The sequence below is a fragment of the Nerophis ophidion genome, linkage group LG02 (assembly GCF_033978795.1).
Source record: "Nerophis ophidion isolate RoL-2023_Sa linkage group LG02, RoL_Noph_v1.0, whole genome shotgun sequence".
NCBI classification, from domain to species: Eukaryota; Metazoa; Chordata; class Actinopteri; order Syngnathiformes; family Syngnathidae; genus Nerophis; species Nerophis ophidion.
In genome coordinates, this window is record NC_084612.1 from 36981033 (window position 1) to 37002195 (window position 21163).

The 21163-nt window shown below is 43.5% G+C and overlaps 1 protein-coding gene across 1 annotated transcript in view; it reads right to left on the reverse strand.

Moving 5' to 3' along the window:
* Positions 1–20260, reverse strand: part of ampd3a (adenosine monophosphate deaminase 3a) — a 44235-nt gene extending 23975 nt beyond the window's left edge. The window contains exons 1-5 of the mRNA XM_061882937.1: positions 19881–20260; positions 9182–9404; positions 6411–6597; positions 6149–6314; positions 5853–6072 (exon numbers count right to left, since the gene is read on the reverse strand). Coding sequence (XP_061738921.1) covers positions 5853–6072; positions 6149–6314; positions 6411–6597; positions 9182–9404; positions 19881–19911 — 827 coding nt within the window. The 5' untranslated portion in view covers positions 19912–20260. The remainder of the gene's footprint in view (positions 1–5852; positions 6073–6148; positions 6315–6410; positions 6598–9181; positions 9405–19880) is intronic.
* Between the last annotated feature and the right edge of the window lie 903 nt (positions 20261–21163).

Genomic DNA, 21163 nt, shown 5'->3' on the forward strand with positions numbered 1-21163 from the left:
TGGTGACGTAGTGTGTGTGTTGTTGTGGAGAGAGAGTTAACAAGGAGTACACATTAAAGAAGCTGTGACTACCGGACCTGATCTAATGTCTCCCGTTTATTATTTTATTATATAAGTACACTGTATAGGCGAACTCAGGACACTCGGCTACATTGGTGGCAGCGGTGGGATCCTTTTAACCGCTGTGTTGAAAAAAAAGAAAGTTTTACACAGGACACGTGAGTTCACAGTTAGCTGCACCAGTATAGTTAGCTGCTAAGCTTCCCGGCTATTTTTTTTTTCGGACATGTGGTGTGGCGACGAGGATCCTTTTAAGCCCGGCAGCTTGTTTGATAGACACTCACAAGCCATGAATGTCAAAGTGGATTTACCCGCCCCTTTCAGCGGCGACGGGAGCCAGAGTTTTCTCAGCTGGGCAAGGCAGTTGGAAGTAGCCGTTAGCGCGACGGCGGGAGCCGGCCGCGGCTGCGATGAGGAGCTAGTGAGGATTCTCCCGACTCGTCTCAGTAAGTCAGCTTTTCTGCTGTGGGACAGTCTCCCGGATGGGACTAAATCAGACTATGCTGCAGTGAAAGAGAGACTCGGGGCAGCTTTTGGGCAAAGACAATTAATGGAACGCTTCCGGGCCAGCCTATCTGCCCGGGTGCGTGCTCCAGGGGAGAGCTTGGAGGTCTTTGCTGCAGACGTGAGCCGGCTGGTCACAGAGGCGTTCCCGGATTATGGAGCCATCGCGCAGAGAGAGGAGAAGTTTCGGCGCTTTCTGGCCGGTCTCGACCCGGCGTTGAAGGCCAAGTGTCTTGAGCTGGGAGCGACTGACCTGGAGGAGGCTCTGCAAGTGGCGGAGCGATGTGAGAATGCCAGAGTGGCTCTACAGAGAGACTGTTTGAGTACCTACACTGCAGTGGGCCCCTCTGTGCAGTCTGTGTCAACGTCTGACAGCCTGCAGAGAGCCGTGGAGAAATTAACAGAGGAAATGTATGCCATGAAAAGTGAAATAAAAGAGATGTATGAGGAAAACCAAAGACTGAAAGCGCGCAGCATGGACACAAGGGGACAGAGGCCCCGTTCGTCTTCGGGGGGGCACTGTAGCTGTAACTGCGGAGAAAGAGGATGCCAGCTGAGATTCAACTGAGAGGGACACCGTGGCCGCTCCCCCGATCGGGACCAGTTCCCGTCCCAAGGGGGCTTCCCGTCACGGGGTTATCGCTCGGACCCCACTAGGCTGCCGGGAGGCAGGAGCCCTAGTCCGGGCTGGCGCGCCCGGCGTGAAGAAGAGCCCAGGAGACGTGGCGTGCATTTTCTGCCACAGGAGCGTAATACAGACGTCAACCATCAGGGAAACGGTCAGTAGCTGGTGTTGTGCCCCAAACACCAGCCACTCGGACTGAGGGCCCCGTATGTCAAGACTTTTTCAATGACACTACTAGCATGAAAGGTAATAACCATCCAACTTCTTTTGTAAGGGGTGTGGTTGAAGGTACAGAAGCCTTCATGTTAGTCGATTCAGGGGCCACTGTGTCACTAATTAGTGCTGATTTCCGCAAGTCAGTCCCGGCACTGAGAAACAGACCCCTGAAAAGGAACTATGTTGATACACGTGCAGTGAATGGACAGATGCTGGACACACTGGGTAGTATTGAGGTCACCTTCCGTCTGGGCCCTACATGCTGGCAGCACACCTTTTATGTACTGAGAGAATCCACCCAGTGTGTCTTGCTCGGACTGGATTTTCTAAGCAGGAATCATGCATTACTGGACTTAAGAAGGGGTGTTTTACAATTATGGGACATTACTGTCCCCCTGCTCTGGGATCAGGAATTAGTCCCACAATGTTGTAACGTGTCACTAGCTGATGTCCGAATCATTCCCCCGTTAAGCGAGACTTTAGTGCCGGTAGACATTCTCTCGTCTGCGGGGACGGGCCGACTTATCACAAACTTTGAGGGTTATCTGGAGCCTAACATTCCAGAAACAACAGGACTAATAGTGGCCCATTCAGTGAACACTGTGAGGGGCGGGGTGACTCTGGTCCGCATCCTCAACCCTACAGGGGAAGCGGTGGAACTTAAACGGGGGCTGCACCTGGGGGAATTTTACCCGGTGGCAGAAAGTGACATTTTAATACCCCCATGTGCCCCTATCTGTAGTACAGCCACCCCGACAGCTCCTGCAGGTCTTATCTCCTTGGAGGAGTCTCCTATTTCCACAGAGCAAAGAGCTGAGCTGGTGGGACTGCTACAGGAGTTCATGGATGTGTTCAACGTGTCAGGGAAAAACACAGGCAAGTGCACCCAAGTCAAACACCAAATCCGAACTGGAGACCACAACCCCATCAAGCAACGCGCTTACCGTGCATCTCCTGAAAAACGTGCAGAGATTGAACGTCAGGTGGATGAGTTGCTGGCGGACGGAGTGGTGGAAGAGAGCTGCAGTCCCTGGGCATCCCCTGTGGTGCTAGTGAGGAAAAAAGGGGGACAATGGAGGTTCTGCATCGACTATCGTCGGCTCAACGCAGTGACCATTAAAGACTCACACCCCCTCCCCCGAGTGGATGATAGCCTGGACGCGCTGGCTGGTTCCGTCTGGTTCAGCACACTTGACTTTTCAAATGGCTACTGGCAGGTTGAAGTAGCTGAGGAGGACCGAGAGAAAACAGCGTTCACTACCGGCAGAGGCTTGTATCAGTGGCGGGCCATGCCTATGGGTCTGACGAACTCTCCGGCCACCTTTCAGCGCATGATGGAGCTCATCTTGAGGGGTCTGCCTTGGCACATTTGTTTGGTGTACTTGGACGATATATTGATTTATAGCCGTACCTTCGAGGACCACCTCGTACACCTGGAGGAAGTCCTGTCCAGAATTCAGTTAGCGGGTCTAAAGCTAAATCCCAGAAAGTGCCACTTTGCCCGGGACCACGTGGTATTTCTCGGCCATGTGGTCTCTAGATGTGGTCTCCTGCCCGACCCAAGAAACACTGATAAGGTGAGAACATGGCCAACCCCCCGTACCCCCTCAGAGGTCAGGGCCTTTGTGGGCCTGTGCTCCTATTATAGGAGATTTGTGAGTAATTGTTCACAACATGCTGCACCACTGAATCACCTGGCAGGGAAAAATGTACCCTTTGAATGGTCAGCTGACTGCGATGCTGCTTTCACTCACCTCAAGCAAGTACTCACCTCCTCACCAGTGGTTACACTGCCTAACTTTTCCCTTCCTTTTAAAGTGTACACGGACGCTTCTAAGGATGCTGTTGGAGCAGTGCTGGCCCAGGAGGATGGTGGTCGAGAGAGAGTAGTAGCCTACGCCAGCCAGGCCCTCACACACACGAAGAAAAGATGGTCTACGTTTGACAGAGAACTATGGGCTGTCGTGTGGGCGGTGCGTGAGTTTAAACACTATGTGGGGATGTCGACGTTCTCCATCATCACTGACCATCGCCCTCTTTTGGGTCTCAGACACATGGCTATTGATAATGACCCCACCGGACGAAGAAGCAGGTGGGTGCTGGAGCTGGATCCGTTCGACTGGACCATGGTGCACAAAGATGGCTCCCGCCATAAAAACACTGACGCACTGTCCCGTCGGCCGGCAACCCCTGATCCCGTGGAGCTAGACGCTACAGCAGCAGGACTTCCGTGGGGGCATCGGATGGCTGCCCGTCCGCGGACGGAGAGCAGGCAGACCTGGCTTCTCGATATTCTCTTTGTGGTGCTGAGGGAGAATTGCAGTCACTACAGCGTCAGGACACAGACATTTTTACGGTGCTGGCTTGGCTGGAACAGGGCGTTCCCCGTCGGCCTCGCGTGCTCCCCCGCGGGTCTTCCGCCGGGGTAAGGAATTTATGGACTGAGTTTCACCGGCTGTCAGTTAAGGAGGGATTGTTGTGTCGTACGTCACCGCCTGCAACCGTGGGAGAGCCGCAAATTCAAGTTGTGGTTCCCGCCTCCATAGTGCCGGAGCTTCTACAACAGTTACATGGGGGGCCGGCCGCTGCCCATTTTTCCGCGGAACGTGTGTGGGAAAAGGCCCGGCAATCTTACTACTGGCCCTTCATGCTGAGAGACATCCGGCGGTGGTGTGAGCAGTGCAGAGCGTGTCAGACCCGCCGGTGCCCGGTCCCCGGGCCAAGGGCTCCCATGGGGGGATCCCAAGTTTGTCGCCCCCTCCAGAGGGTGGCCATGGACATTTTGGAGTTGCCCTTAACGTCACAGGGGAACAGATATGTTCTAGTGGTGGAGGACTACTTCACTAAGTTTGTTACACTGTATGCACTGCCCAACCAAACAGCTCACACTGTCGCTCGCTGCCTGTTTGAGGACTATGTTTTGGTGCAGGGTGTCCCCGAAATCCTGCATAGCGATCAGGGTCGCCAGTTCGAAGCAGAAGTCACCCAGAGGCTGTGCCAGTTGCTTGGAATAAAAAAGACACGCACCACTGCCTATAATCCCAAATCTGATGGCATGGTGGAGCGTCATAATCGGACTTTGATCGACCAGTTAGCTAAAATGTTGATTTCTCACGGGGGTGAGTGGGACACATATATGAAGCAGGTCGCCTTTGCATACAACACGTCTAAGCACGCCAGCACCCGGTTCACCCCCTTTTACCTCATGCACGGGCGTGAGGCCCGGGTTCCTGCAGAGACATTGCTGCCCTCTAGTGTCCTGGATTCTCGGGGCTCGGGGATCCTGACGGACTATGTGTCAGTTATGGCTGAACGGCTGGAGTCAGCCTTCAGTGCAGCCAGGCTTAATTCAGTGGAGGCTCATGAGAGACAGAGACTGTATTATAACGAAAAGAGCTGTCATCGGGCACACAAAGAGGGCGCGTTGGTGTGGCTGAATAACCCTACTGAAAGCCGTACTAAACTGGCGCCACACTGGAAGGGCCCGTATCGAGTGATGCAGGTGCTGGTCTCTGGAGGGGAAGCGGGCTTGACATACCGCATCATCAACCCTCTGGACCTGATGGAGCGAGCCCAAGTAGTGCATCATGACAGACTGAAGCCGTACACGTTGCCTTTGCCTGCACAGGAGGTGCCTTCCTCTCCATTAGCACTTGGAAGCTTGCCTACTGTGGAGGCTTCACCGCTTCCCCAGGTCCCACAGTGCGGGGAGTTGGACAATGGACTGTGGGGGAATTCTTTAGGGTTTAGGCCCGGACTATCTCGCAGGGGGCGAGTGGTGCGACCTCCTTTGCATCTGCAAGATTTTTGCACGTTTTGAGGGGCCAGTGTTCTATCCTATGCAATACTGTTGATCAGTTAAAAAAAAAAAAAAAAAAAAAAAAATATTGTTACTTTATGTGTGCATTAAGATGGTGAATTTTTTTCTTCTCTGTTCTATTTCCCCTTGTTTGTTACCTATTTTGTTTGTAATGAAACGGGGACGTTTCTAATTGAGGGGGGGGACGTATGTAACAAACAGTTCAGGGTGTCCCAAGTTTACAGAGAGTGAGGAGGAGTTTTGTCCTTTCAGAGTTGCCGTAGGGGTGGTGACGTAGTGTGTGTGTTGTTGTGGAGAGAGAGTTAACAAGGAGTACACATTAAAGAAGCTGTGACTACCGGACCTGATCTAATGTCTCCCGTTTATTATTTTATCATATAAGTACACTGTATAGGCGAACCCAGGACACTCGGCTACAGTAGTGTTGACAAGACTTACCTTTCTGCTTTTCTACTGCTTATTGTCATATGATTGCTATCTGCATCAAACATTCTACGATCATGCATCACTATGGCTGTTTAGAGTAGTTTTAAAGTTATAAGTCTAAATTTACTACTGAATGATAATTGTTTTTTCCCCTCTCTTCTACAAATACAGCTTTGTTCTCAGGTTCTTTAGGAAACTTACGTGGGTCCATCTGCAATCATTGCCAGAACGTGGCTGAGATCTATTGCAAACGTCTCTAGGTCTGGATAAGGAAGATCAAGTGGACGATTTGCTCTGAGAGCATCAGCGCTGTCGTACACATGTATTATTCCATCCTTCATCTGCAGTTCATAGGTCAGGTTCTCTGGGATATTTTCCATACTGTAAGGATCCTCACCTTGTATTGGACAAGGGCACATATCTGGAGAGCCATAACATGGTTAATACTTAGAGCAAAAGACACCATCAGGCACGTTGAACTGTGGACTGTTTTCGACCTGGTTGAACTTCATCCTTTTCACACCAACTCAGATTTTCTGCCAGCCGAAGGAACTGGGCTGTGGTTCTGCAGAATCTATGATATGCTAACCTAGAATATTTCTCACGGATGAGCAATGCCTTGAGTAGACTTTTGGCTGCCAGCTCATAGTCTTCCACTGTGATCTGAATGAAGTGTAAAAGCAACACATTAGTTAGAAAGCACAATCACCAGTATTATCATCATGATAAATTAACCCCTCATCCTGTTACTGCACTCACTCCTGCGCAGTAATCACCGCTGATTGTGACCCTTTGGTAGTCAGGGCAGTATTCTTGTAACGATGAACACAGTGAGCTGCAGCTGGGTGACTGGAATTGGGAAAGAGCCCCTGGCCAATTCCAATCTGAATTGATTGGGACCTGCAAGGACATCGACTTGGAGCGAATAATCTTTAGGCTTTTTCTCCTGTAAAATAAGCACATTTGGTTAACTTGAATTCTTGTAAACATCCTAGTTTGAGTCTCAGGACATTACATCGATTGCAACTGGACTATTCAGTTTGTCTTGAAAGATGTTATGCCTCTCATCCAAGGCGGCATTATCAGTTCATGCCTGTAGGCTTAGATTGGTCAGATCTAGTCTTGGACTCAGATGGGCCGGATCAACACCAGACCCTCACAAACCAACCTAGATCTGACCCATCCAAGCCTATGAGCATTAACTGATAAAGCCTACTTGGATGAAAAGCAAAATGTTTTCCAAGACAAACCACACTGTCCAGTTGCAATCGATTGAATGCCCTGAGAATACAATGACCTGGATGAATGAGAACATTTGCAAACATCCCGACTGGATGTAAGGAATCTCTAAAGTCACTGTCCACATTTCAGAACTCTACAGAATTCTGATCCAAAGAGTGGGTCAGGGCACGACTTGATCATGTGCATAGTCATGTGTTTACCAAGACATAAGATGACTGGCATGCGATCGATCCTTGCTAGTTCTTAATGACGACCGACACATTTCATAATACAAATAAATGGAAAGAGTCAAAGTAATCCAAAACCAAAACCTACGGCACAAATGCTCATCGATGAGTGCAACTACATTTGTACAACAATAATAGATAATAAAAATGACTCAAACTGACGGGAAAATATCCACAAAGTCTGGGAAATTTCAAAAGGTTGATTGCTCTATGAGGGAAGGCCAGCAAGGGCCATGAGGTGTGGAAGAATTGTTCCAAAGCCCGACAAGGTACGAATGGGGTAGTATGAGTAACATGGATGTTCACCAGAGGGCTAACTGTGCGACGCATCTGCTTTTTACTTGGCTTGCTGTGTCTTACTTAGAATCTGAGAGAAGTCAAATTATCTACACTAGAAGTTAAATAAAGTAAGCTCATCAAAAGAATTAGGACTCAAGCTTCACCAAGCACGTTGTCACTTGTCAAAGTTAAAGGAGCCATATGTAAGAATGGCATGTGAAGTGATCATTAAATGGCCCTGATATGTCAAAAGGCAATAATAAATCATATTCTTTTCGAATACCTCTATAACTGATCACAGTAGTTCAACAGGGATATGCTCATTTCAAAATTGGATCTACAGCCCCAAAATCTTGTTATTGTTTTTCGATATCCCACCTTCCACCGTTTTAACCAATTAGAAAGTCTGTGAGTGTGTTACATCCAGGTTGCCAGTTACGCACCGCCATCTTCACCTAGCTACTACCACTGGTAAAGTTACTAAACATGTCAGACCTTAATAAATCTAAAACGCTTCGTTACAATTCTCAACTTATTCATGACAAAGCCAAGAACAAAATGAGGATTTGTATAGGGGATGCCTTTTCTAAGATGGAGATGATTGAAGGCAGATAATATTTTTTTCAACTGATGCCAAACTTGGTGATTTCCTCCTTGGTAGGTAAGTAAGACATTTATGTTTTCTTATTACTTATAATAAATGGAAATGGACATTAGCACGGCTGTCATTGCAATGTGAAACGTATGGAGACAGCTAAATCACATGATCAAATAATTCCTCATTTGTGTTTGCATATTGTGAACTACATGTACCAAGTTAAATGGCAATCTAAATCGTTTGAAACAGTAGCCTACAGGCATACCTTGGTAAAATGTCTCCTCTTTAATTTTGGGCGTACATTAGGCTGCTAATCATGTTCTACTTAGTTTCACAAGTATAACCATTGCTAATGTTGGTTGTAGTTTGTTTTTGTCTTTGTTTTCTGATAGTCCTGACAACAACTATATGATTGCCATTTGTTGTGATGTTGTACGCAGGCATGATGTACTTCTTTCTAAAAAAAACCCCAATTTTTGTGTAACATATGTTGGTTAGAGATTTGTTATTGGCTAAATGCTTGTCTATTCACCTATTGTCGTCCCAGCACCTCAACCCCTAGTAAGAGGCAGTGGAAGTTTGAAAATCCTTGAAGTAGCCCAGATGATCGAGCTGGATTTGGCTGCGTATCTGAAAACCTCAGTCAGCGAGACAGCAATGGCGCTGTCTTTTTCATCAAAGTTTAACGGATAATCAAACTTCACATTGGCTCATCATGTTGACATAACAGTCCCGTGTAAAATGTTGTGGATGAATAAATGTTTGTATTAAGTAATAATTTTTTTGACATCTGAGCAGGCTGCAGGCAAAAGTCTTGACTCAGCAGAGGCTAGTCAACAACATATGAGAGGAAGCTGCCCATATAAGTGCTTATGCCCCACTGTGACATCAAACTGTGCCCACTGTTAAAATAAGACTGCAAACAAAGCGTTCAGAGGCATACAAAACTGCCTGGAAGTTCACACCTAAATACTTGAACCATAGGATTGTAACAATATTTATAAGTCTGAAAATAATAAGATCACAAGTCCCCTTTAAGGATCAGAACAAAATTATTTGTTACGCTAAACATTGCTGCTACAGTTATAAGTGTTCTGATTGATAATTATCAAAGGGGAAAATAGTTAATCAAAGTCCCACACTGAGTCCCACCTTGGAGTTTTAGAGTTGGAAACCAGGCCTACCTCTTGCTGCTCTCCTCAGACTGCTGCTCTGCCAGCTCCTTAAGCAGTTCATGCTCTTTGGCTTGTTGGAGGCCGATGGGACAGTCCTCAGGCACCGTGAACAAGGACAAAGCCTCCTTATTGTCTTCTTCTTTTAGAGCTGATGCAAACACCTTCTCTGCCAGGAGTTGGGTCTCCTCCTCGGACTCACTCAGAGTGACCTTGGGGAATTGGCGAGGCATGTCTGCAAGTTGGCGGAGGACAGGGTAGAGTCAGTGATGGCAGCAGAATAAAATAGTGAGTGAACTCGCTCCTCTGGTTAGGACAGTCTGCTCTAACAAGGTTGTAATGTACTATTTTGTCAACAAACAGACCATGACATGGGACATTTCCTGCAAGCATGCAATGTAAGTCATACTGTAGCTGCTGCACAACATCACCACCTGGACAGCCAAGGGTATGCAACAGAATTGGAATATTAACGGTTGTTGATGGTTATTACTGTAGTTGTATGTTTGTAATTTGTTGATTGCAATTGCTGTCAGCCATAGATGAAAATGTTGAATATGTTTATTTTTATATAGTTCAAATAAATATATATGATAAATACATTTTTATTTTAACATGTTTTTTTATGTCGAACCAATTTTAATTTAACATTGAAAACTATTTTTTTGCACCACATCATGTTTATAATCCAGTCAAATATCTTCAGGTCAGGTTGTACTTCAAGTCCAGATCAAATCAGAATCAGGATTTAACTTAACCTGCTCTTCGCCACTTAGTTAACCCACATCAAAACATGACCAAATTTACAGTACATGCTGGAATTTGTGTTTACCAGTAGTACTCATGCAGCCCCAGACCATGATGCTTACCAATGTCTGCCAGCTGTGTAGATGGCTGTGCAATGTCACAGTAAAGCTATACTGCTATACAAAATGTACACTGACTACTAGTATGTCCACATTCCATTAGTATTTTCCCTTGAGAAGATATTCTGTAATAAATTGCATTTGATTTAGAGCTTGGCACAATTTTATATATGTGTAAGGCATTTGATACTGTCAATTGTAAAAGTATTCTAACAAAACAGAATAAATAAGGCATCGAAAATGCAATTGTGTTTTGTAATGGCTGTATAGCTATCTTCATGAGATGCATAGTCAAAAACCGAACTGAGCTTAATTAGTTTCTGGTGTTCCTCAGGGTTCCAAATTGGGATCTCTTGCATTTCTATTCTATTTCAATGATCTAACAAAGGTTTTGGAAGAATATACTGCTTCTTAGATATGACACTTGTGTTTCAATATCACCTTCTACTTTTGATTACTTGACAAGAGAAGAAAACGAAAAACGGTTTACAAACCCCGCTTCCATATGAGTTGGGAAATTGTGTTAGATGTAAATATAAACGGAAATCCTTTTCAACCCATATTCAATTGAATGCACTACAAAGACAAGATATTTGATGTTCAAACTCATAAACTTAATTTTTTTTTTTTTGCAAATAATAATTAACTTAAAATGTCATGGCTACAACACGTGCCAAAGTAGTTGGGAAAGGGCATGTTCACCACTGTGTTACATCCCCTTTTCTTTTAACAACACTCAATAAACGTTTGGGAACTGAGGAAACTAATTGTTGAAGCTTTGAAAGTAGAATTCTTTCCCATTCTTGTTTTATGTAGAGCTTCAGTCGTTCAACAGTCCGGGGTCTCCGCTGTCATATTTTTCGCTTCATAATGCGCCACACATTTTCAATGGGAGACAGGTCTGGACTGCAGGCGGGCCAGGAAAGTACCCCCACTCTTTTTTTACGAAGCCACGCTGTTGTAACACGTGCTGAATGTGGCTTGGCATTGTTTTGCTGAAATAAGCAGGGGACTCCATGAAAAAGATGGCGCTTAGATGGCAGCATATATTGTTCCAAATCCTGTATGTACCTTTCAGCATTAATGGTGCCTTCACAGATGTGTAAGTTACCCATGCCTTGGGCACTAATGCACCCCCATACCATCACAGACGCTGGCTTTTGAACTTTGCATCGATAACAGTCTGGATGGTTCACTTCCCCTTTGGTCTGGATGACACGATGTCGAATATTTCCAAAAACAATTTGAAATGTGGAATCGTCAGACCACAGAACACTTTTCCACTTTGCATCAATCCATCTTAGATTATCTCGGGCCCAGAAAAGCCGGCGGCGTTTCTGGATGTTGTTGATAAATGGCTTTCGCTTTGCATAGCAGAGCTTTAACTTGCACTTACAGATGTAGCAACAAACTGTATTTAGTGACAGTGGTTTTCTGAAGTGTTCCTGAGCCCATGTGGTGAAATCCTTTAAAGATTGATGTTGGCTTTTGATACGGTGCCGTCTGAGGGATCGAAGGTCACGGTCATTAAATGTTGGTTTCCGGCCTTGCCGCTTATGTGGAGTGATTTCTCCAGATTCTCTGAACCTTTTGATGATATTTTGGACCGTAGATAGATAGATAGATGGATAATACTTTATTGATTCCTTCAGGAGAGTTCTGTTAAAATCCCTAAATTTCTTGCAATTTCACTTCGAGAAACGTTGTTTTTAAACTGTTTGATTATTTGCTCACGCATCCTTTCTTGTGAAAGACAAGCATTATTTTGGGAAACTGTTTTTAGACACAATCATGGCACCCACCTATTCCCAATTAGCCTGCACATCTGTGGGATGTTCCAAATAAGTGTTTGATGAGCATTCCTCAACTTTATCAGTATTTATTGCCACCTTTTTTCAACTTCTTTGTTATGTGTTGCTGGCATCAAATACTAAAGTTAATGATTATTTGCAAAAAAAAAAAAGTGGATTAGTTTGAACATCAAATATGTTGTCTTTGTAGCATATTCAACTGAATATGAGTTGAAAAGGATTTGCAAATCATTGTATTCCGTTTATATTTACATCTAACTCAATTTCCCAACTCATATGGAAACGGGGTTTGTAATTGTTCTGAATAAAAGTTGTTATTAAAGTTAATAAATTGTCACTTAATATTAAAAAAAACAAATGTATGATTTTTAGTACAAAAAACAAACACAAAATGAAGAAGACATTAAATTGATGGCAACAAAATTAGCTTGGTGCCTTTAACCCAGGGGTCACCAACGCGTGCCCGCGGGCACCAGGTAGCCCGTAAGGACCAGATGAGTAGCCCGCTGGCCTGTTCTAAAAAGAGCTCAAACAGCAGCACTTACCAGTGAGCTGCCTCTATTTTTTAAATTGTTTTTATTTACTAGCATGCTGGTCTCGCTTTGCTCAACATTTTTCATTCTAAGAGAGACAAAACTCAAATAGAATTTGAAAATCCCAGAAAATATTTTAAAGACTTGGTCTTCATTTGTTGAAATAAAATCATTTATTTTTTTACTTCGCTTCTTATAACTTTCAGAAAGACAATTTTAGAGAAAAAATACAACGTTAAAAATGATTTTAGGATTTTTAAACACATATACCTTTTTACCTTTTAAATTCCTTCTTCTTTCCTGACAATATAAATCAATTTTGGGTTTTTTTTTTTTTATTGTAAAGAATAATAGATAAATTTTAATTTAATTCTTTATTATAGCTTCTGTTTTTTCGACGAAGAATATTTGCGAAATATTTCGTCAAACTTACTATGATTAAAATTCAAAAAAATATATATTCTGGCAAATCTAAAAAATCTGTAGAATCAAATTTAAATCTAATTTCAAAGTCTTTTGAATTCATTTTAAAATGTTTGTTCTGGAAAATCTAGAAGAAATAATGATTCGTCTTTGTTAGAAATATCGCTCGGTCCAATTTCTTATATATTCTAACAAGGTGCAGATTGGCTTTTAACCTATTTAAAACATTTTATCAACATTTTTAAATTAATTTTAATAAGGAAAAATGACTAATTATGTTCCATAAATTATTATTTGTTTTTTTTTCAAAAAGATTCGAATTAGCTAGTTTTTTCTTCATTTTTTTCGGTTGAATTTTAAAGAGTCGAAATTGAAGATTTGTTTCAAAATTAAATTTTTCGTGTTTTCTCCTCTTTTAAACCATTCAATTAAGTGTTTTTTTTAATCATTTGTTCTCTACACAAAACCTTCCGTAAAAGGAAAAAAAATGTAAGACAGAATGACAGACAGAAATACCCATTTTTTTTATACATGTAGATTTATTTATTAAAGGTAAATTGAGCAAATTGGCTATTTCTGGCAATGTATTTAAGTGTGTATCAAACTGGTTGGTAGCCCTTCGCATTAATCAGTACCCAAGAAGTAGCTCTTGGTTTCAAACAGGTTGGTGACCCCTGCTCTAACCAAATGGTAGGAGTTATTGATGATGAAAAATTTACTTGGAAACTGAACATACTGAACTTGTCTGTAGCAATATGATGAATTTTGAGTAAAGTTTATTTTTTATTTATATTATTGTATGTTAAAACGATATTATAGTTTAATATGTTCACATATAGTGTATTACAATAGTATTTAGTGTGTTACTTGTCAATCATACCTTTACAAAATCTTAACAATTATTGGGAATAATGATTTTTTTTTTCCAATAGACTGTCTTTATCTGCTCCTCCTATTGTATGCAAAAAAATGTATACATATGTACATTTATCTACTGATTTAGCAATAGTTTTCCCTTTTTTTTTTACATATTCTTCTAATGTACATACATACTGAACAAGAGACTATGGTTACTTTTATATAACATTATGTAAAACATCTATAGAAAGCAGGTACCCTCCCTTTTAGAATCAAGCATCACCAGCTCTTCAATTCACAGCTGCATTTTATTCTTCTAAAAAAAATTTGAGTCCATATTGGAACTACGATGAGTATGTTTGTCATATATGGTATGTGTTGCATTTGACTTGTCTATTCTTGCTGCTGTGATAATTGTGCTGGGGAGGTGGCTATACAAGAGTCTGCCTCACCTTTCCCGCACATCTTTATTGATTTACATTGCATTTTTTTTTATTTTTTTTTTTGCGTGCATGTGTGTCCGTGTGTGTGTAAATGTGTGTACAAACAAATAAACACAGGTATACAATGATTGCTGAAATGTGTCCGTACACCTGGGCTACTCAATTCCCGCCTGACAATGACAGTTCAGTTCAAAACTTGGGAGACAAACAGTTTTGCAGCAAATTCCAAAAAATTTTAGAGTGCTCTTATATAGATGAACTTGGACCACTGTAAACAAATTGGCAGATGCTAGTATTGATATTTTAACCTTGCTAGAAAACATAGAACACTGGGGTCCAAACTTGTAAGTTACCTAACTGAGGCTCTCCGAGGCATCGCTTTAAGTCCCCTCCTTTAGGTCAGTTAAAAAAATGTTTTATGTAGCTAAGGTGTTGCTGTAACTCAATTACTTCAGACAAAGTCGGCACTATTAGTGTTCGTCATGGTTGTATTTCAGGTTCTCTCCTTTTCATCATGTGGGCTTTTCAACTGGTGACTTGTGAGTTCTCTTCCAGAAACTTGTGAGAGACTCATATTTTTGCAGAAAATCCTTAAAAACAGCAAAGCCCTGCTGTAACCGACAAAATGAATGTAGTATAGCCCAAAGTAAAATGTGTGCCATAGAGGACACTTGTTTTCCAGAATGAAAAAATAAGCTGCTGTGTCTTTATGTAAATGTGGCCCCCAAAACTATCTGGTTGAATATCCCTGCTGTACACCTCTCACAATGCTGCAGATGCATAAAACTATACTTTATCCGTCAACTCATTGTGTTGTGATGATACAGTAGAAGACATTTTTAAGTCGTAAATCAGCAACAGAGACAAGGGGCTGATGGTTGCTACTTAACCCGGTGTTCCGCTCTCTGAGAGTGCTTCCAGGAAGCTTGTCATTCTGCATACACAACACTATCCAGACAACAGGTGTGTGAATTTCCTTTGCACCGCTGTGTACCATTATGGTGAAGTGATAGTACTGCAATGATTCATGAATAATGAAGGAGATATTATTTACTTTATCTGTGTCTTTCTCCTCACAACTTGTGATAATAATCATCTTGCTAGTTCGACTATAATACTTACAAACTCAATCCTTCACATGACTCAATCAGACTATTCTTTGTAAAAGTTATAACAAAAAATGCAGTAATTTAAGAAAAATGATCCCTTGAGTTCATAGATATTAAAACATGTGTTTCCATAGTAAAGCTGTGCTTCCACCTTCAATGTTGATCATAGCTATTTTTATGATTCTGATGTCCTCGCTTCAAAGCAACATAATCAACATTGTCTTCATGTATGAGGGTCAGACCCTCTCCATCAAGCTGGTGGCAGACTACTCTTTTGTTTTTTGACTGCCCACTGCTCTATTTAAGAAGTGAGTGGCATTAGGCAGTTAATCTTAAAGGTATGTCTGTTACGATTTAAACAGCTTTTTGGGATTGCTTATTAAATATTTATACTAAATAATGGTTAGCTTAGAATGTAGTTCAGTGTTGTTTATATATTGATGATGAATATTCATGCATAATAGGTCAGCATATAAGATATTATGCTTACAATTGCATGTGGAATAAATATCTGCTGAACCTGTTGAGATGTTGCAGATGTTGGAAACTTACGCTAACCTTCAAGACAGACCGTGATGTCCTGTTATTAAACAATTAAACAAGCAATAAAGGTGAAAAGGGGGTAAAGCAAGGCCAGGGCTTTTTGGAGATCAGTAATAGACTGAGTGTCATGGCAACTGTGATGATAGATCAACTCACCTGCCTGCCATCAATTCATCACCTGCAGCCTATATATGTTTGGACTTCACTCGGCGCGATCGCCAGATCGTTACACTACCTACAGTATGTGCCTGCCTCACCCTGCTAGCCTCAGCCTGCTCTCCTGGACCACAAAAGCCAAAATCTACAAGCTCCCTCCTTTCCCTCTTTGTTTTTCAATAAAAACCCTTGGACTTTGATTCTGTCTGTCATTTCTGCATTTGGGTCCACCAGTTATACCATTCGTGACAGAACGATCTGGTCCTCAATGGACCAAGCAGGTTTTGACCGTGTGAAGGAGTGTTACGTTGTCAGGTGTCTTTGAGTCTAGGGATCGTAGGAGAACGCAACATAAAAGTGTATAAACTAAATGAGGTGTAAATTAAAGACACCGAAGCCAATAATTAAAAAACTAAACTGTGTTATTGAAAGGTAAACATGGGGGACAGGGGTTACAACAAGACACAACACTACCCTAGCTTGGGAATCTAGGAGCAGTCAAAGGAATGAACAAAACATACCGAAAAACACCTCTGAAAAACAAAGGTAAGTTTACTAACCAAAGTTATTTAATTAGCATAAACCAAAAACCTACCTATCTACTCTAACCAGAGAGGGGGTCCAAAACCTGCAAGGGTTGGCACCAGTTAAGCGAAGAGCTTAACAAAAATGGGTACAAAACAAAGTCAAAGGCAAAGTAGATTCTATCAAGGCTACACACAACATGGCAGAAAAAGAATCCACCTCAGCCAGTGATGAGCAAGTGGTTCTAAGCAGGATAGGAGGATGAATGGTGGACAGGCTGAAAAACAGGTGAAATGAGGAGCATCTGGGAACAGGAACCGGTTGATTGGCAGCAGAGGCAGTGAATGAGTGTGACCTGTAGAAACAATAGAAGAAGAAATACAAAACAAACAAACCACCTCTATGTGGAATGTTATAAGGAGGCCCTTGCCAATCAAGGACAGCACTTGGGAAAGCATAATCAACTGCTACAGAAACGTATTGACCAGATGTCACACATTTCCACCCAGCTTACCACTCTCATTAATCAACAAGCTCAACCACCACCTGAACCACCTGCACGAACTGCACCACCTGCCGTCCCCCTTGCTGCGGAGCCTCCCATCCCCCCGCCTGATAAGTACTCTGGCAATCCTAGCACCTGTCGTGAATTTTTAACTCAGATCCAGCTAGCTTTTGATGCTCAGCCCTCTCGCTTTGGCCACGAGGCAGCAAAGATCGCTTATGTAACCAGAAGCTCCATCCTTGTGCCTTCTTCTCCTAACGGCTAGAACCTGCTGAGCACAATTATGATGTGGGCAGTAGGGAGCTGCTGGCTGTCAAACTCGCCCTGGGAAAATGGAGGCACTGGCTTGCAGGAGTAGAACACCCCTTCATCATCTGGACAGACCATAAAAACCTGACCTACATTCAGTCTGCCAAGCGCCTCAATTCCGCTTCACACTGACCTACCGTCCAGGAGCCCCAACATCAAACCGGATGCCCTGTCACATCAGTTCACTTTAGAGGGTCCCACCAGTCCTGAGCCTATTCTTCCTGTGTCTTATGTGGTGGCCGCAGTGACTTGGGACATTGAGTTGGTGGTCTGAAGGGCTGAGCAAGACCAACCGGACCCGGGTAATGGTCCTTATAACCGCCTCTTTGTACATGAAGCTGTACATACCGGCATAGCTCGGTTGGTAGAGTGGCCGTGCCAGCAACTTGAGGGTTGCAGGTTCGATTCCCGCTTGTGCCATCCTAGTTACTGCCGTTGTGTCCTTGGGCAAGACACTTTACCCACTTGCTCCCAGTGCCACCCACACTGGTTTGAATGTAACTTAGATATTGGGTGTCACTATGTAAAGCGCTTTGAGTCACTTGAGAAAAGCGCTATATAAATATAATTCACTTCACTTCACTTCACTACATTCTCAGGTTCTTCTGTGGGCACACATGTCCCTGTTTGCCTGCCACCCAGGAGTTGGCCGCACCAAGACTCTTCTAAAGCGACACTTTTTGTGGCCCACCATGGATGTTGATACCCGTGCCTTTGTGTCTGCCTGTGCTGTGTGTAATCCTCCAATCTACCACCTGCTTTTGTTCTCCATCCCTTGCCAGTGCCAAGCCGCCTCTGGTCCCTAATGTCATTAGACTTTGTCACTGGCCTCCCACCTTCTCAGTGAAATTCTGTTTTCCTTACTATAGTGGAAGGATTCTCCAAATCAGTTAATTTTGTGGCTCTACCCAAACTCCCACATCCCTGAAAACAGCCAACCTCATGGTCCAGCATGCGTTCCGTCTTCATGGAATTCCTTCGGATGTGGTCTCGGATGTAGGGCCTCAGTTCACATCGGAGGTCTGGAAGGCTTCCTGTCAGGCCCTTGGAGCTACTGTGAGTCTGACTGCGGGTTATCGTTCTCAGTCTTATAGGCAAATGGAACGAGCTAATCAAGACCTAGAAGCCGCCCTCGGATGTGTCATTGCCAAGAACCCCTCCTCCTGGAGCACCCACCTTGTATGGGTTGAGTATGCCCACAACTTCTTACTCTGTAAGATTTGAGGTATCCTTAAGTTACCTACCTCCATTGTTTCCTGCTGAGGAGGATGACATCTCCGTACCCTCAGTTCAGGCTCAGATGCGGTAAGTGCTGCAAGGTGTGGAAAGATGCTCGTGCTACCCTCCCCAGCTCTGTGTACCGAAATCATTGATATGCTGACTGACACTGGAGTCTTACCCCTGTGTACCAGCCAGGTCAGCAGGTGTGGCCTTCCTCTAGAGACCTTTCCCTGAGGGTGGACTCAAAAACAGCCCTACACCCCGGTATGTTGGCCCTTATGAAATTGTTTCCATTATCAATCCAACAGTAGTTAAACTCAAATTACCTTCACACTGGAGGATCCAACCCAGCCTCCATGTCTCCCAACTGAAGCCTGTTTCGACCAGCCCACTGTTCCCCCCCCCCCCCCCCACCCCCGCACCCCTCCCACCCCCCCACCTCCCCATGTCATCAACGACCACCCAGCCTACACTGAGTAGCCGGCAGCTGGATGTGCGCCGTAGGGGTAGAGATCTGTAGTACGTAGTGGACTGGGAGTGGTATGGACCTGAGGAGCGTAGCTGGACCCTTCCCTAATCTCGGCCTTTCACTGATTCACCCGGACAAGCCTGGTGGATCGCCTTGAGGCGTTCCTTGAGGGGGAGGGGGGGCACTGTCTCAGTCTCTGTCTATATGTTTGTCTCTGTGTGTGTCCTTGTGAGAGTGGGAATGTTTTGGGCGAAGGCTTGGCTCCAGCTCTCAGCCTGGCATGGCTGATCCCAGTTCCCTAATCAACTCACTTTCCTGCCATCAACTCATTGCCTGCAGCCTATATACATGTGGACTTCACTAGACGCAATCGCCGGATCGTTACTCTACCTACAGTGTGCGCCTGCCTCAGCCTGCTAGCCACAGCCTGCTAGCCACAGCCTGCTAGCCCCAGCCTGCTCTCATGGACCACAAAAGCAAAGATCTACAAGCTCCCTCCTTTCTCTCTTGGTTTTTCAATAAAACCTCTTGGACTTTGATTCTGTCTGTCATTTCTGCATTTGGTTCCACCAGTTATACCAATCTGTCAAGAGTGGTATAACTGTTTGTTTACTTTAAGACTCCCTTAGTTCGGTTTCAGCCCCCCCAGGATTTGTGCCTCTTGGTTGCCATGGGTGCTGATTATTTTCACCTGCCTCTGATTAGTGTTCGGGATGCTCACCTGCTCCCTGGCACTAATCAGAGAGCTATTTTTTCCTGCCTTTTGCCACACTCTGTCTGGCTGTTTTGTTTGCGTTATGGAACAAGTTACGTCTGTACACCTTTTGATTCCTATTCCTGTTCTAAGCTTCGCCATAGCTTCCCACACTATCGACACGCTTTTCTGTTTATTCTTGTGTTTGTGTTCGTGACTGATATGGAAAATAGATAATTTTCCTACCTGCGAGCTGCCTCCGGAGTTCCATGTGCATCTTGGGGAAACGATCCGTGCATCAACATGCGACCCCACCATAACAAATTCCTTAGTATTACCTGCCATATGTCTGTTTTTACCTGCCTGCAAGTGTTAGGATGACATTTGTGTACGCACTGTGAGTTAAGTTAATGTTCTATGTAATGATCCATTATTTTTGTTTTACTACGTTGTGTAATAATTCTTTAATGCATCATATTATATTGAATTATATTATACTATTGGCTCGACTGAAAAAAACAAGGTAAATGTTAAATAGAAATGAAGATTAGCCGTTTATTCTCCAAATGGAGTAGATACAAACAATAGCATAACCAGAGCTGGACAGAAGACCCTGACGTACAAAGTTTGGTGCGCTCTCTCTAGATCGCCCCTCTGCTCATGTGCCTTTGTCCTTCTTGTTGCTCCTCCCTGGTTGAGTTTTTTTTTTTTTTCAGATGTTATGGTGCAGCCTTTTAGAAAGCATAGACACAACAACAAGGGTAGCAAGCTAATGGTGCTCTCGCTCTCTCTCTAATGTGTGGCTTATGTGGACAATGTGTGCTCTTCCTTTGCATGCACTGTAAATGTGGAATTATGGGCAACCATTTATTATCTCTGTTATTGTCAGTCATGATTTCCCACTGCATGTGTTAATCCCATAAGAGTTTTTTTTTATTGCATTACTGGGGCACTTCACCGCAGCAACGGAACATTGAGCAAAAAGAGACCTCATCCATCAATCTATCCATTTTCCATCACTCTTTCTTAAACCAGAATGTGATGCTCTCTACTCGTCTTCTTTTTATAAAATCAATACAAATACAGTAAAGCCACTCATGACTTCTGCCATGAATGCATCACAGCCTGCCAAACTTGTATTTATAATACAGTGCATACAGTATATAAATATGCGTAACCTTATGAGATCTAATACGGTTGTTTGTATTTGTTTAATCTATGTTTTTATTCAAATTCTACCTTTACAAAGATATACTTGTTTTTTTCATTATTTTTTATTTGATCCTGTGTCCTTGCAAGTGACCTGATGCATTCTGTCATCAAGTCAACAGATGGCAGCACAACACTGTAGCATACATTTAATTACTTCCCTATTAAATAAGTATAAAAACAAGATTATGAAAAGGACTTTGCTCTCACAAAGATAATAGTGATTTATATTGACAGTGTTTTTGGTTGTAGTTTGCAATAATGTACAACTACATAGCACCATGAGAGATTTCAGTAATATGTTGGTTACTATATGAAAA